Source organism: Erithacus rubecula (assembly GCF_903797595.1).
Source record: "Erithacus rubecula genome assembly, chromosome: 2".
Taxonomy (NCBI): domain Eukaryota; kingdom Metazoa; phylum Chordata; class Aves; order Passeriformes; family Muscicapidae; genus Erithacus; species Erithacus rubecula.
The window spans coordinates 104,575,625-104,589,435 of record NC_136685.1 but is presented as its reverse complement, the minus strand read 5'-3'; the positions used below and the strand labels follow the sequence as shown (position 1 = coordinate 104,589,435).

Sequence of the window (13,811 nt, the reverse complement as noted above, 5' to 3'; positions counted from 1 at the left end):
TCTCTGGTTCAGCAGATGAGGTGGTGATGGTGTAGTGGGTCTGTGACAGGGATGCTGAAGGGAAGTGCAATTACTGCCATTTTTCTGGTGGGTGGAGTTCAGCCCTTCAAAATTGTGTTCTGATAACCTAATTGTATCATGTGATTCATATTGCTTGAAAAGACAAAAGCAGGAAAGAAAATTCTCTGCAGTTACAGGGATCCCAGTGTACCCAGGTTCTTTTCTGTTTCCCATTGGCATGGAACAGTCTTAAGGAAACAATGGTGCTTTTTTACACGTCATCTTTCCTGAGAGCTTGAGATTGCAGTTCACAGGCAAGTCCTGGGCTCCACCTGCCCTGGTACTCAACTGTAAACTGCTCTGAGAAACCTGATCAGAGTGCTGATAGTACACTGCTACCTTAGATCCAGACATTCATGGGGTTTTAAAATACACACTCTTTGCTTCTCTTTTCTGTTTGTATGTATTTAGGGTATTTAGGATTATAATCTGTTCTTCCTGTAAGATAAATATTAAATAGTGATCAGTATCACACACCTGGTAAATGCCCTCCTTTAAAACTGTTTGCTGAATGCAACATCACTTAATCCTTTGCTAGACCTGGTTTATTTTTCATTGCTTTGGATCTATATTTCTGGAAACTGGCAATGTTGAGTAAACTCCTTTATAGGAGAAATACTTGTATAACTTGCATGGGTACATTAAATTGATTTTACTGTGTGTATTTTCAGCAGGCTTTAAGGGAAATAACATGCCAGAGTTATGTTTTGAAAGCATTTGAAAAAAAGCTAAGCAAAGGAGATGTTGGAAGCATTCACTTTCATACTTAACCCTGTCTCTGATTTATTCTGGAAACAGCTGCAGTTAAATTTCTCAGCTGTCTTAGATCTCAATAACCTGTATTAGACTAATTGGTTTGTGAGAATGTTGGTCCATTACAGAGACTGTCACAAGAGATGAGCTAATTATGCTGTTGAAAAGATCTAGTGCTCATTAACAGCCCAGCCTTACAGAAATGGTGTGTCATGCTGCAGTGGGCAGGCTTTGAGAGGCCCATGGAAGTCAGAATTCTGCATTTGAGAGCCTTTCCACCAAAATATGTACCCAGAACTGTCAGCAGTGATGATCCATCTCATCTGATATGATATGTTTGAGGCACAAGGGAGAGCATAAAGCAGACCAGGCCAAAAAAAAAAAAAAAAAACAATGTAGAGATTTCTAAGTTGCCTTCGCTGGGGAATTTGGCCTGTACTGTGTTGACCTTTGGTATATGGTAAATACATCAACTTGCTACTGCACTTCTGAGCTAAAATAGAATTTTCTAGGAGTTATCTGCACATAGAAGTGCTCCTGCTTAATTCTTCCTATTTTGTTCAGGAGAAAACATCTTTCTTGTATGACAAAGTAAATCCTCTCTAGAAAAAACAAGCCTTTGCATGGCATTAAGTAGCTGTGCAGCTGCTAACAGCAGTTTAAAATAGGCCTCAAATTAATCCAGGTTCAAATATAAATATTTCCCCCTCCTTTGAAATGACAGAGGTAAGAATGTGGAGAAGGGGCAATGACTGAAGCTTAAGCTGCCCAGATATGTGTGAGGGTTGTGAAATAGGTGTAAGAAACCTGTGGTTTCTGCTGTCCCCCCTGTTGCTGTGAGGAACAGAGCATTGGGATACTTTAAAATGAGGGAATTGATGGCAGATGGAAGCTCAAAAGCTTAGAACCTTTCTGCCCGGAAAGGTTTCTGTAGGTGATAATTTACAATTTGAAAAGAAGCAGTTGTTACTCACTGGAGGCTGGGTTAAAATGGGACTAATCATGACAAAGAAAATTGGTGGAAATTCTTGGCTTCTTCAGCCTGTCCATGCAAGGAGTGGTGCCATTGGGAAGCAGGTTCTGCCAGGTCCCTGGCACAGGGTGGCAGGGTGGGACAGTCCCCAGCTGTGGCAGGTGGGCTGGAGCCTGCTGTGGGCAGTGCTGGACCCTCCTCTCCGTGCCCATCCTGGGCTAGTTTTGTCATCTGTCACCACTGTGTGCCCCTGGTGCTCAGCAGGGCTGGCCCAGCCATTGCTGAGCTCCAAGTATAGCTACTCCAACAACAAGAGTGTGTTTATTATCTCTCCACTCGTCTCCAAGCTCTAGCTCTGGTATTTACATTCTATCTACTTAAATTTTATTGGTGTTTTCAGCTGAGAAATTGGTTTTCATTTCCACTCTTAAAACAGCCACAAAATAGGGTGTACTCTTTCTCTGATTGCAAGCAGCTGTCGTGGTCCACTCCTAAAGCAGCTCCACTGTGGTAGTAGAGAGTGACTGTAAAAGGTGGAATTTAAAACCTGATGTTTGGAATCCTGATTAAATCAGGTTATATAAATTATCCTGAGCTAAAATTAACACACACATGCACATATATTAGAGATGAGAGCATATGTGTGTATTTTTCTTTTTTACTTCCCAGATGGACTTTCTGTGCCCTAGTAATTGGATAATCTGTTTTCTTCAGTCTAGGACAGTTTAAAAGGCCAGTGAGTATTTGGGAATGAATTTCCTTGGGGCAGAAGTGATCTAGTGCTGATGTGAGGTCTCAGCCCTTGGCATGTGGGCTGCCTGTCCAACACTGGCATTAGTCCAGTAAAGCTGTTGTACTTCAGCAACCCAAAATCTGGACTTCTTGTCTTCTTTGCTCTTCCACTCTGGCAATGCGTTGAGGAGTTTAGCTTAGAAGATTAACCTAAGTCAGCTTCTTTAACATTACTTAATATTAGTGCATATCAGGGGTGAATTTGTCCTGGTGGTTGTTCTTTCCCAGCTCCAGCTGTTTTCTTGGAAAGCACCATCTCTCTAACTCAAAGATTTTGCCCTTCTGCTTGAAAGAAAGTACTGCTCCCCAAGCCCTGCTGGCAGAGGAGTTCAGTGAACGCTCCTAAATCAATACATGGAAGAGCCTTAATGTTAAAATCATGTTTAGAGGCAAAGCTCCCAAAGTGTTTAAGATAATCTGGCTTTGGGAAGTGCTGATGCATTCCTCTGGCAGTGCATCTGGGATGGGAACAGCCATGGGGGAGATAGGGTGGGAAGGAGAGTAGAGCAATCTTTTACACTGGTTTTACATCTTTAGTTGGATTTGACAGAAAATAGGTGTATCCTACCTGTGATTCCCACTTTGGTGGCTTAACCTGTGAGGCACCAGAATGAGCAGAATGTGCTAAAATGCTTAATTACTTACACACTGAGAAACAACATAAGGGAAATGCAGGATTTATCACACAGCTAACAATATTCATGGCATGGAAGTCAACTGCAGTTGAAAACTTTTCATTTTGACATTCTTAAACTTCTCAGCTGGAATGAGAATTTCTTTCATTACAGTTTAAAATGGTTTTGCTAAGACTAAGCACTTCAGGTCGGTTGCTATTGTTGGTGTTTCTACTAATGAGACTCTTTGATTAACAAAAAAAAAAATGCTATTTCATAGAATCACAGAGCAGTTGGGGTTGGAAGGGCCCTTAAAGACCATCCAATTCCAACACCCCTGCCATGGGCAGGGGCATCTTCCACTAGACCAGGTTCTCCATCTAGCCCAGCCTCATTGACCCTGATTTATTTTTTTTTTCCCCTGAAACAAGCTATTAAATATTTGCCCAAATCATATTGTTAAGAGGGCAAATAGAAAGTAGCAGAAGATTCCCATGGGAATATTCCACAAATATTCTACAGAAAAGTTCTGTTTTCCCAAAGCTTTGGCTTGTTTTGATGTTTCAAAGCAAAACTTTTCAAGGAATCTGCAAACTCACTTGAACAGATCTCTAGAAGCCTCCTGCTGTTCTCTGTGTCCCACTGTGGAAATATGTGGCATCTGATAAACATTCCTATATCATGACTGCCTTAAATATATGACTATACCTCACCTGTGCCAAGTATGTTTTTCCATGTTCCCTACAGAAATCTTCATATCCTAGCCTTCAATTGACTATTGGTGCTTTGCATGTGCTTTTCTGCCTTTTCATGTACATTCTTGGCTGTGCCACTGTGGAATTATCAGTAAATGAACAACTTTAGCCCTGGTTCTTCATAGCCAGGAGGTTGATTTCACTGTGAAAGCTCCATTGTGTTTCTCTTAGTTTGCATACAAGAGCAGCCAAAGTGATTCATCCAGCTCCTTTCAGAGCAAGCCCCTCCAATGCTGGAAAAGCTACTCCAGGGTGGGAAGCTTTGTTGAATTGTGGTAGCAGTTTGGACACTTTGGGCAGCTCCCAGTACAGAGCTGTGTGAGCCTCAGCTTTCCTCATGGAATACTTGAAAGTCAGAAGCATCCCTTTTATCTTTGTGAAAATACTGCAAGGATGTCACTGCAGTATCCTGCAAAAATCAGTGCTGCATTTGGTCAGGGTAGGGCAGAGGTTTGGCACTGTCACTCCTCAGGTCTGTGGCTGCCTAGAGTGAGAGGAAGTGTGGTTTTCTTGGAGCTGAGAGGAATTTTGAGATGTTTGCATTGAGAGAATGGGGACATCTGCTGGCTGAGGGCAAGTGCCAGAGATTCCTGCCAGCCCAGGTCTGTCTTGGGGAGAGGTGGGAAGCAATTCTTGGTGGGCTTCCTGAGCCTTCATTCAAGCTATGGAGCCCTTGGCAGCCAGATACTGAACACCAGAATCAGAGAGCAATGCTTCCTTGCCTCCCTGGCTTTCCTGATGCCTGGACTCAGTGGAGTGCAACTCTGGAGAGGCTGCACTGGAAAAAGGAAGGTAAAATCTCCAGAGGTCTGGGTAATACTGACCCCAACAGTCAATAAGCCATGCATGGCCTTGTCTGAAATTTCATGAGCTGGAGGCGATGGTGATTTTTAGCCTTTCATAATTCTTGTCCTTTTTAACCCTGCCTAAATGAAAGGTTGATGGCTAAAATAGAGCTGAAAGGCCAAACTTATTTGTGCACCCTGCAGTTCTGCCCATGTTTCATTGGTGAACCTCAGCTAACACAGGTCACTAAGTGCCTCAGAAGCATTTCAGTCCAACAGCAAAAGCTAAGAGAGTGCTTCTCTGATTGATTTTTCTTGCCCCTTCTGAAGATGTTTGACAGTGCTTGATCTTGTCAGAGAAAAAAACCACAGTGCTTGTTCCAGCCTACAGTGTAGATTTTGGCCTCTTGCATCAGCCTGAGTGGGTCTGAGCTTAAGGTGAACTGGTGCTTGGTTTTGTTTCTTTTCATGACTGTTGATTTTTTAGGATTAGATATCAGGGTCCAGATTCCTCTATGTGAATCTGAGATAATATTTGTATATAGGGAGCCATTCAGGAATTACTTCAACAGATTAAAAGTACTGAATCATATTTTGAAAATTGGAAAATATTCAGCACTAGCATCAGTAAGAATCCAATGTACCTGATTTCTATCAAAACCATTTTTTTCTAAGACCAAGGTGTTTCCTATATAACTAATTTCAGAATTCTGCCTGTTATAGGATTTTCTTCCTTTGCACAGATAGTGATTTGAAAATGAAAGAAGAGAACTGAGGATCTTTATCCCTGTTACACAGATATACAGGTCTTTCAGCTTCATCTGTAAAATAAGGAGTGCTGTCATAGAATACAAGCAAGGCTGATGTATTTGTCTGTGTGTTAGCTGAGAAAAACCTGAGCCTTTCTTTCATTCCACCTGCAAGGTCATCAGACAAGTGTACATTAAGTCTGGGAATGATTTGTTGTCAGGAAAGCAATATATTTCTAGCTTGACATTGAATTTTGTGACTATCTGTGCACTGGATCACAGCACCTTAAAAGCAAGTATGAAGACAATATTAATTTGAGACTATTCTGGCTCAGAGGGGCAAAAAGTCTGACTGTGTTGAATGTGTTGTTGAATTTGGGATTTTTGCTGTATTCCTGGTTAATGTGGGGGCAGCTGATAACTGTGGGCAGCATCTGGTGAAACTGCAGAACCTGCTCTTGCCCTAAAGCCAAGGGCAGGCAAGCAGATGCTGTGCTGTGGCATGGAACAGATGGGCAGACGTGGCTCTGGAGCTGCCACGTCCTGCCCAGGGCACATCACACCAATGTAAAGATGATTTGGAGCTGGACAGAGGCTCTTGGGTCCCTCTTTGCTTGCTGCCAGCAGAAATGTGTTCTTTTTGTGGCTCAGCAGTGTTTGGCTGTAGGTTTGTGCTCTTGTGCTCCAAGGGAGTGTAATTTCTGATTTGGCATCTCTGTCAGAGAAGGGCATTAACACTGAAAAAAGGTTAGGGAGACCTCTGAAGTGGGAACCATCAAGACAACTCCTGCAAAAAAATCACTTGGGAAGTGCTTAGTGTATTGATTTCTCTCTTCACTTGTGTGTTTTTCTAGCAGTGTTCCTTTTTAGCAGCTCTTTTAGATCAACAGAAGTAACTTCAGAGCTGAGTGTTGACCAGTGTTACTTTTCAATGTTAGTTTTTGTTATATCTGGTGTAGTCATAATCCATTGCCTTCACATCAGAATGGATTTGTAGGTGTTTAGTTCCAAATGAAAGGCTGGTATGGTCAGTACTGCACCAGTAGTGGTTTATTGGCAGAAAAAATGGGAGAAAGCCTGCAGCTTTTTCACAACTGCAATTGGTGTAATTTAATTTTGCAAGGGATTTTTGTTTGCAGTGAATATGCAAACAAAGTGATTGGGTCAGTGTTGGAATGCTGAGGAGTTTTGAAGGGGTATCAATGCAGATCATATGAGGACAAATGTCTGTATAGCTGTGACAGTGTTAATGCAGAAGGAATGTTACATTTAATTGATTTAAACAAGAACAAAACCAAACAAATACCCAACCAAACAAGCCAACCCCTGCAAATGCAAAAACAAACAAACAACAAAAAAAAAAACCCACAAAAAAACAAACAAACAAACAAACCTAAACCCAAACAAATCACAAACCCCAAGTGTAGGTAGTTAATGATAGCTGAATTTCAACAGCTCTAGGAAATTGAAGTCTATGTAAGATTTGTTCAGGCATTTACCCTGGAATTATCACAAGCACCATTCCTTTATCATCTGAGGTGAGGGAACATTTGTAGGAAAAGATAAGTGTTTCCTAAATCTGTCAGTGGCTTCTAGTTAAATCAGGTCTAATAAATAATATTATCTTGCCTCATGAACCTTGCTTTCTTTATCTTCCTAGGCAGTCCCTTCAGCCTATTACTACAAATTGAAAAAAGAGAGATGGGAGGGCAGACTCCTACTGGGAAATTGTTTTCAAGCCCAAAAACACACCTAAGAAAACCCCAAATACTACCTTTTTTCAAAAGTGATAGTTCTGTTTTACAAATGATTCTCAGACACACTTTTGATCTATTTAAATGCGTATTTTTTGCAGTACATATTTAAAAGAAAACTTCAAAAAGAACACTTAAATATTAACACATATTTTGATAAGTGACTACTTTTCCTGAAGCAAAACAGATTTAATATTTCATGAGTGCAGTGGTCTCCTTAAGTGTGTTGTTTATCTGTTGAATTGACACCTTAGACCTTGTTTTAGCCCCCAGGGATTTGCTGCCTGCAGTTTACAATGTGCCATTTCCCAAAGAGGTTAGTGTTCCTCCAATAGAAATCATGATTTTTTTCATCTGTCTTGCAGATGTACAGCACTCATTCATGAAAAGAAAAATATACTCATCTGCATCTATTTATAAGTGTCATATTCTGGATCCTGCCCAAGTCAGCTCAAGCTGCATGCACAGCATTTGGCCAGAAGCAAAAAAGCTCCTTTATTCACAAGGTTAATGTTTAGCAGTAGACCAAATCCCATCTCAATTCCACCAGTGTAAATGATCAGTTGAGTAACCCCAGTGTTACAATGGCATAATTGAGATCGAACTTGGCTTGTAGCACTGCCATTTTTTCCTCTTCCCATGGCTTTTTCCTGCCAGGATTCTTGCTGAAATCAATGAGTGTTCATGTCAGGGTCTAAGCCTTGCAGCTCTGCAAAGTCGGGGTGCAGACTACAGCAGAAAAAATAGATCCCTAAAAGAGGAATTACATCAACAAGTGCTGCAATGCTGCTGTTGGCTGGAAGTCATCCCAGTGATTATTTGGAATGTTGTGCATTTTAAGGATGAAAACAAGCAAACAAGCAGGACTTGAATATGTAACAGAGGTTGGTGTTGCTGAGCAGTTGTTGTGCCTCCCCGTGGTTTGCTCTAGCTTATTATTATTAATATTTTATTTCATTCCTTTTCTAAACTGGACCAGTGAAATATATCTTCACACATTGGATAATGGCACTCAATTAATAGCTGATATTGCCCCCCACCACCAAAAGGGAGGCAAATGTTCATACAGGATATAAATAGAGGCCTTAATGAAGCAGTCAGTAGATCACTTGCCTTGGCTGGCAATAAACTGATTTATTAGCACTGCTGATTCTATGTGCAGCATTTAGAAGAATGAAAAGCACAATCCCTTTGTTTAGTGGAGGATGAAACAGAAATGGGTAAAAAGGATGAAATGTGGCTGGAGTTTTCCATGCTGTGGGCTGTGAACTGGGTAGTTTTTTCCTCAACACAGGTTATTGACATTATCGATGGAGAAGCCTTCCCCTAAGACAAACCTTCCTGCTTTTTCTCTCTTCAGTTTTCCCAATTTGGTGTTTTGGTGTTTTTGTGTTTTTCAGCAATGGGTAGAAGGGCTTGGATCCATCATACATAACTTTAGAGCTAACAATGTCAGTCCAATGACGTGTCTCAAGAAACAGTAAGTTACTTTCTTTCCTCCCCTTCTTTATTTTTCTGTCCTTGTATTTTCCTTGGAATTGAAAAAAAAATTGTTTTCCATAGTTTGACATTTACAAAACAGTGTCATAAAGAAAATGGTGTTAAATGAGTTAAGAGTTTGTGTTTTATTGAGACCAAAGATGTCTCAAGGCTATATCTGGCACCAGCCCAGGAGAAATTACAGGAGAATTTGTAATTGTTCATTTGATTTATTGTAGTGCATATTTTAATTATTGGCTGGTTTGTTTTTTCCTTGATGCATATGCAAGCAAAACCCTATGAGACTTTCTCATCTTTACACTTGTGTTAATTGCTGTACTGATTTTTTTTAGCTGCTTTTTGCTTTTACAGTTAAAGAACTGCTCTGCCTCAAGCACTAAAAGCTTACAGAAAAATGTTTTTATTGCAGAACAATTATTTGTGTGTACTCATTTAGCAGACATGTATCAAGACCCCTGTTGTAATAAATAGTATTTTAAAAATATTTCATTCCTAATTTCAGCTGGATGAAGCTGGCCTTTCTAACAAACACAAATGGGAAAATTCCAGTCCGGAGGTAAGCACAGTTGGGAAGCTCTAGGTTTTTTCAGTTCCTAGTTCTATAATTTTAACAAAATTCAGTGGCTTAATAATGGAATAGAATATTAATTTTATTATTATTACATATATAAGATTAAGTACAGAATTAGATATTCTTATCTGCCCACCTTGCTAAGCTAGGCAGGACTTCTTATCAGCCTAGTGATATTTTTTTTTGCAGTCCATTATAATGAAGATACAAGTCCTTCTAATAGTTTTCAAAGTCACTTAGAGCTAAGAGCATCAGATTTCTCAGCCTAACATTCCTCAAAGCCTGGGATGGGTTTTTCAGTTGTAAAATTTGATAAAATACTTTGAAAAAAGAACCATAAAAGCTTGCAGGCCAGTTAAGTAGAGGACAAAAAGGTGCTTTTAAACTGTAGTTCCTTGTAAAAGAGACATGTGTGTCTGCCAAAAATGCTTCTGCTTTTATAGGAACCCCCCAGGATAATATTTGGTTTTGTCCACATGGTAAATTAATTATTTGGTTACTTGTCAGGAGCAGCAAAGCCAGGACAGCATCTGTCCTTCTGTGCAGCTATTAATTATTACAAGTTACTGATTTTCAGTCCTCTGTCTAGGCAATGATACTCTCCCCTCCTGTTCTAGATCTTCATTCTTAAAGTACATGCAAACCAGATTTTTGGGGCATGCTGGCTTTTCATAAAGAGAAACTCGCAGAAGAAGGGAGGAAGAGGGAGAATTTTGTAAGATAAGCCTCACACAACATTTGTTTTTTTCAAAGAGGAAAAGAGGATTTTGCATCTATAGAATCTCCAAAAAGACAAAGGGCCTGCCATACTGCTTTCCAGATTTATTTAGCTTCATGTCTCAGGTGACATCTTGACAGTGTTAAAGCTCTTTGAGTACATTATTCTTCCAGTTCTCACATGGCCAAGTTCCTGCTTATTTCTCAAACTCAGCTACCATGAAGCACCTCCTGTGCAGAAGTCCCATGAGGAATATCATCAGCTGGAGGGTAATGATGAGGGAACAATACCACAGGGACAAATCAATTTTCAGGACTTTACAGCTTTATGCCTGTGTTTGAACACAGAACCCTATTCCACAGTATGAATTTATAGTGTGCTAGCTTGTCTGAAACTGTTTCTGCCTTTAAATATTTTACATCACGTTTAGTGAGGCATAAATTCTCTATATTGTGCTTCAGCATACTGATTTGTGTATGCAGGCTGTTTGATGCTTAAAAATCCAGTTCACTGGGTCCAGTGTATTGAATCTTTAAATTTGAATTTGCACTATTTACAGGTTAACATAAATCAGTCCCTAGCAGTTTAATTTATTTTAAAAGTAGGTTGCTTATAAATTCAGAAGGGATCTTACTATTCCATGAAGCTGAATCTCCTTTGCATTTGGATACTCCAAGGAATGTTCTGTCTTGATGTGGGTAAAATGTGGCAAATTTATGGGGCTCACATGGGAAGTTCTGTGTCACCCACTTAAAGGAGAGGTGTCAGTGAGAAGAGGAACATGAATGGAGGACAGAAAAAAGCAATCTGCTCTGCAGAGCTGCATTGGAAAAGAGAGAGACTCAGGGCCCTGAGGTAGGATGGCAAGGCCATGGAATTGGCCTGATCCAGCAGGAGCTGCTGATCCTGGAGTGAGACACAGACACCCAGGGATGGGGGAATTTCTCTGCTTCCCCCTTGCTTCCATGAACCTTTAGTGCAGAGAAAGGAAGTGGAGAGATCAAGAGGAGAGAGGAGGAGGGAGATGCATAAGGAGAGGGGTGTGTGTCTGAGGAAGCAAGGCAGGAAGCACTGGGAAATGTGAGCTGAATGGCTCTGCTTTGCAAGGGGCACCAAAGTTTCACATTTGCTACCCAAGCTTCCTCCCCAGTACCTCTTCCACTGGTTTAAACCACTGGTGCTTCCCCTCCAATTGACCTTTCCCTTTTCCTTGTTTTAAATCCACTGTTACTTATTCAGCCCTGCTTCCTCCTTCTCCTCCTGCTGCCAGGGACTCCTGTAGCAATTACTGTAACTCTGGGGATACACATGGGAATGCTTCTCTCTCAGAAAAAAAAAAACCCCAGCAGGTTTGTTCAGCTGTAGGAATGTGTATCACAAGATCCACCTGTATTTCATTTTTACACAGAAGTGCAGTAAAACACCAAGGGGAAAAAAAATCTCACCTGCAAGAATCAGAGCTCCCTGCATTTCTTCCCAAGTTTGAAATGAATTTTGCAGCTATCACATTCCCCATAGGGAATGATGAGCCTTGAGAAGGTGACACTCCTCAGGCTGTTGGTGGCAAATACTATAAATATTAATTACTCCTTGGCTATACAGCTGGGAGCTGCAAAGTCACATAGATTTTTCTGAAGCTGCTTTTGGATTTTAATGTATTCTGGGGCATAGATCTCTTGCTGTCGATGTACTGTGTTTGGGAGAGAAGCTCTGGGAGTTAGCAGTGTGAAAACCTTAGGAGAGTAACAGTTTTGCCTTCTGGGCTTTAATAAATTTTAGCAGTCTGAGTCTAGAATTACATTTATAGCTCTTGCAAAAGCATGGCATTTGTAAGATATTTTGTACGTTCAGCTTTTAACACTACTGTAACAGATGAGTAAACAGATCAGTGTTAAGAAAAAAAATCTACTTGGTTTCTTCAACTTTCTGCTGGCAGAAAATAGAGAAAATGGGAGTGAGTTAGATCTGCTCATCTAGAGCCTGGTTAGAAATTAGCTTTGCTCAGTCTATGCTTCTCCCTTTGTATAACTGCATTTGAAAGGATTCAAGCAAGTTTAGGTTCTAACTATGAAAATACATAGTAAAAATAGAAGAAGCTAAACTAGGATGAAGCTTAAATGTGTTTTCCAGTAGTTTAATTAAGTTAATATGAAAGTAGAGTTTTTTAAAGTGTATTTCATATCAGTTGCTCCAGAGTGTCTGGAAGAAATCTGTTTGGATACTTCAGTGTTGTTTGGAAATCAAAGTTAGATAATTCCTTGGACAGTGTAGGCAGGTCAAGCCAAGCTGATAAATTCAGTGGAGCCATGGTAGAAGATGGATTTCCACAGGTTGTGCTGGCTTGATTTTGGAGGTAATTGTTGGAAAGTGGTGAAAGTCTGAAGTAACCAAGTCATTTAATCCATCAACAAGCACAATAGAGTCATATCCCTCAGTTCCAGAGTTGGGAAGTATTTTAAATATTTGTGAGGAAGTACATTGGCATATTACCATAAGCCCCAACCCACTGTAGGTGGAACATGAGGAGTAAACACCTGTAGGTGTCAAGGTGAATGTAAATCTCCTAGGATGAAATCTCTTCTGATAAAAGGAAAAGCAGTTTAATTTGCAATAGTCTTAGCAAAATGAATGTGTCACACTGTATTTTTACAATCTTTTTTGATTCATGCAATCTTCTCTACACTGCTGCCCTCATTACAAACTACTGCTATGTTTGCTGTCAGCTTTTGTGAAATAAAAAAATACATTTGGCATCAAAAGTAAGTTCCCTGCAGCCATGGAATCTTGGCACACATCTGATTAATTACTTACACCAATATTACATATTTTACAGGACATTTATTATTGGAGTCCAATTCATTACAAAAGACATAGAAATTTACAGGGCTGGAAATAGGTTGTAAATTGTCGAGAGAACATTACTATGGTTTAGCATTAGCAGAAAAAATAGATGCCTGAGGTTTTTTTTAAGAAACAAGTGCCTAAAGTTAAATTCAGTCTATATTTTAGTGAAAATATCTTGGTACTTATCAGCTTTGGAAAATCAAACAACTAACTTAGATGCCTAAATAGGGACATAAAAATCTAACTGTTGTATGGACCCAGTAGGAAGAAAAACATGCCTAAGTTTTGTTAAAATATTTTTTTATTATTTAGATATTTTCACTTCCTGATTTTGATTTTATTAGTATGAAAATATTTACATAGGCAGTTTAGAGTGTTTTGGAGAATAAAACAACCATGAATTGCTATGGCAACAAATAGCAGCAACAATTTGTTTCACGTCCCTTGCCATCTGAAATTATTTATTATGCATGAGATTAACTAAAAGTCTCAGGAAATGGTTATCTCACTTGATGATAAAGAACAACACATTTTTATCAGCAACCATAGAGTGTTTCCCAATGTACATCTTTTGTGAGAAATATATGTTGATACTGACTTCAGTTTCTCTCTCAGACTAAATCAAGGGGTTGTGGGTCACAGCATTTTAGCTCAAGCCCTAAACAGAAGGCAGGAGAGCTGTCAGGTTTGGATTCCCCTTTCCAGATCCAGAGATTATTCAGTCTCATCTCAAATGGAAACAGAAATAGACCACTCTCATATTAATCCTACCCAATAGCTGCATTTTGTGGGATTTATCTAATTCCAAGTGAAACCAGTTTGTCAGTCATATGCATGGTGAAATCATGCTTTGGGAAGGAGCAGGATGCTCATCAATTTGGTGGAAATATTCCAGTGGCAGCTGAAGTCTACCTAAAGGATTTGTGTGTAACATGACTAGGAC

General features: G+C 39.9%; 1 protein-coding gene across 8 annotated transcripts in view; it reads left to right on the top strand.

Moving 5' to 3' along the window:
- The window catches only part of PLCB4 (phospholipase C beta 4), a 182,301-nt gene that overhangs the window by 104,234 nt on the left and 64,256 nt on the right, over window positions 1–13,811 (top strand). For all 8 annotated transcript variants that reach the window (XM_079298543.1, XM_079298538.1, XM_079298541.1 and 5 more), the window contains 2 exons: window positions 8,636–8,715; window positions 9,238–9,291. In XM_079298543.1, coding sequence (XP_079154669.1) covers window positions 8,636–8,715; window positions 9,238–9,291 — 134 coding nt within the window. The remainder of the gene's footprint in view (window positions 1–8,635; window positions 8,716–9,237; window positions 9,292–13,811) is intronic.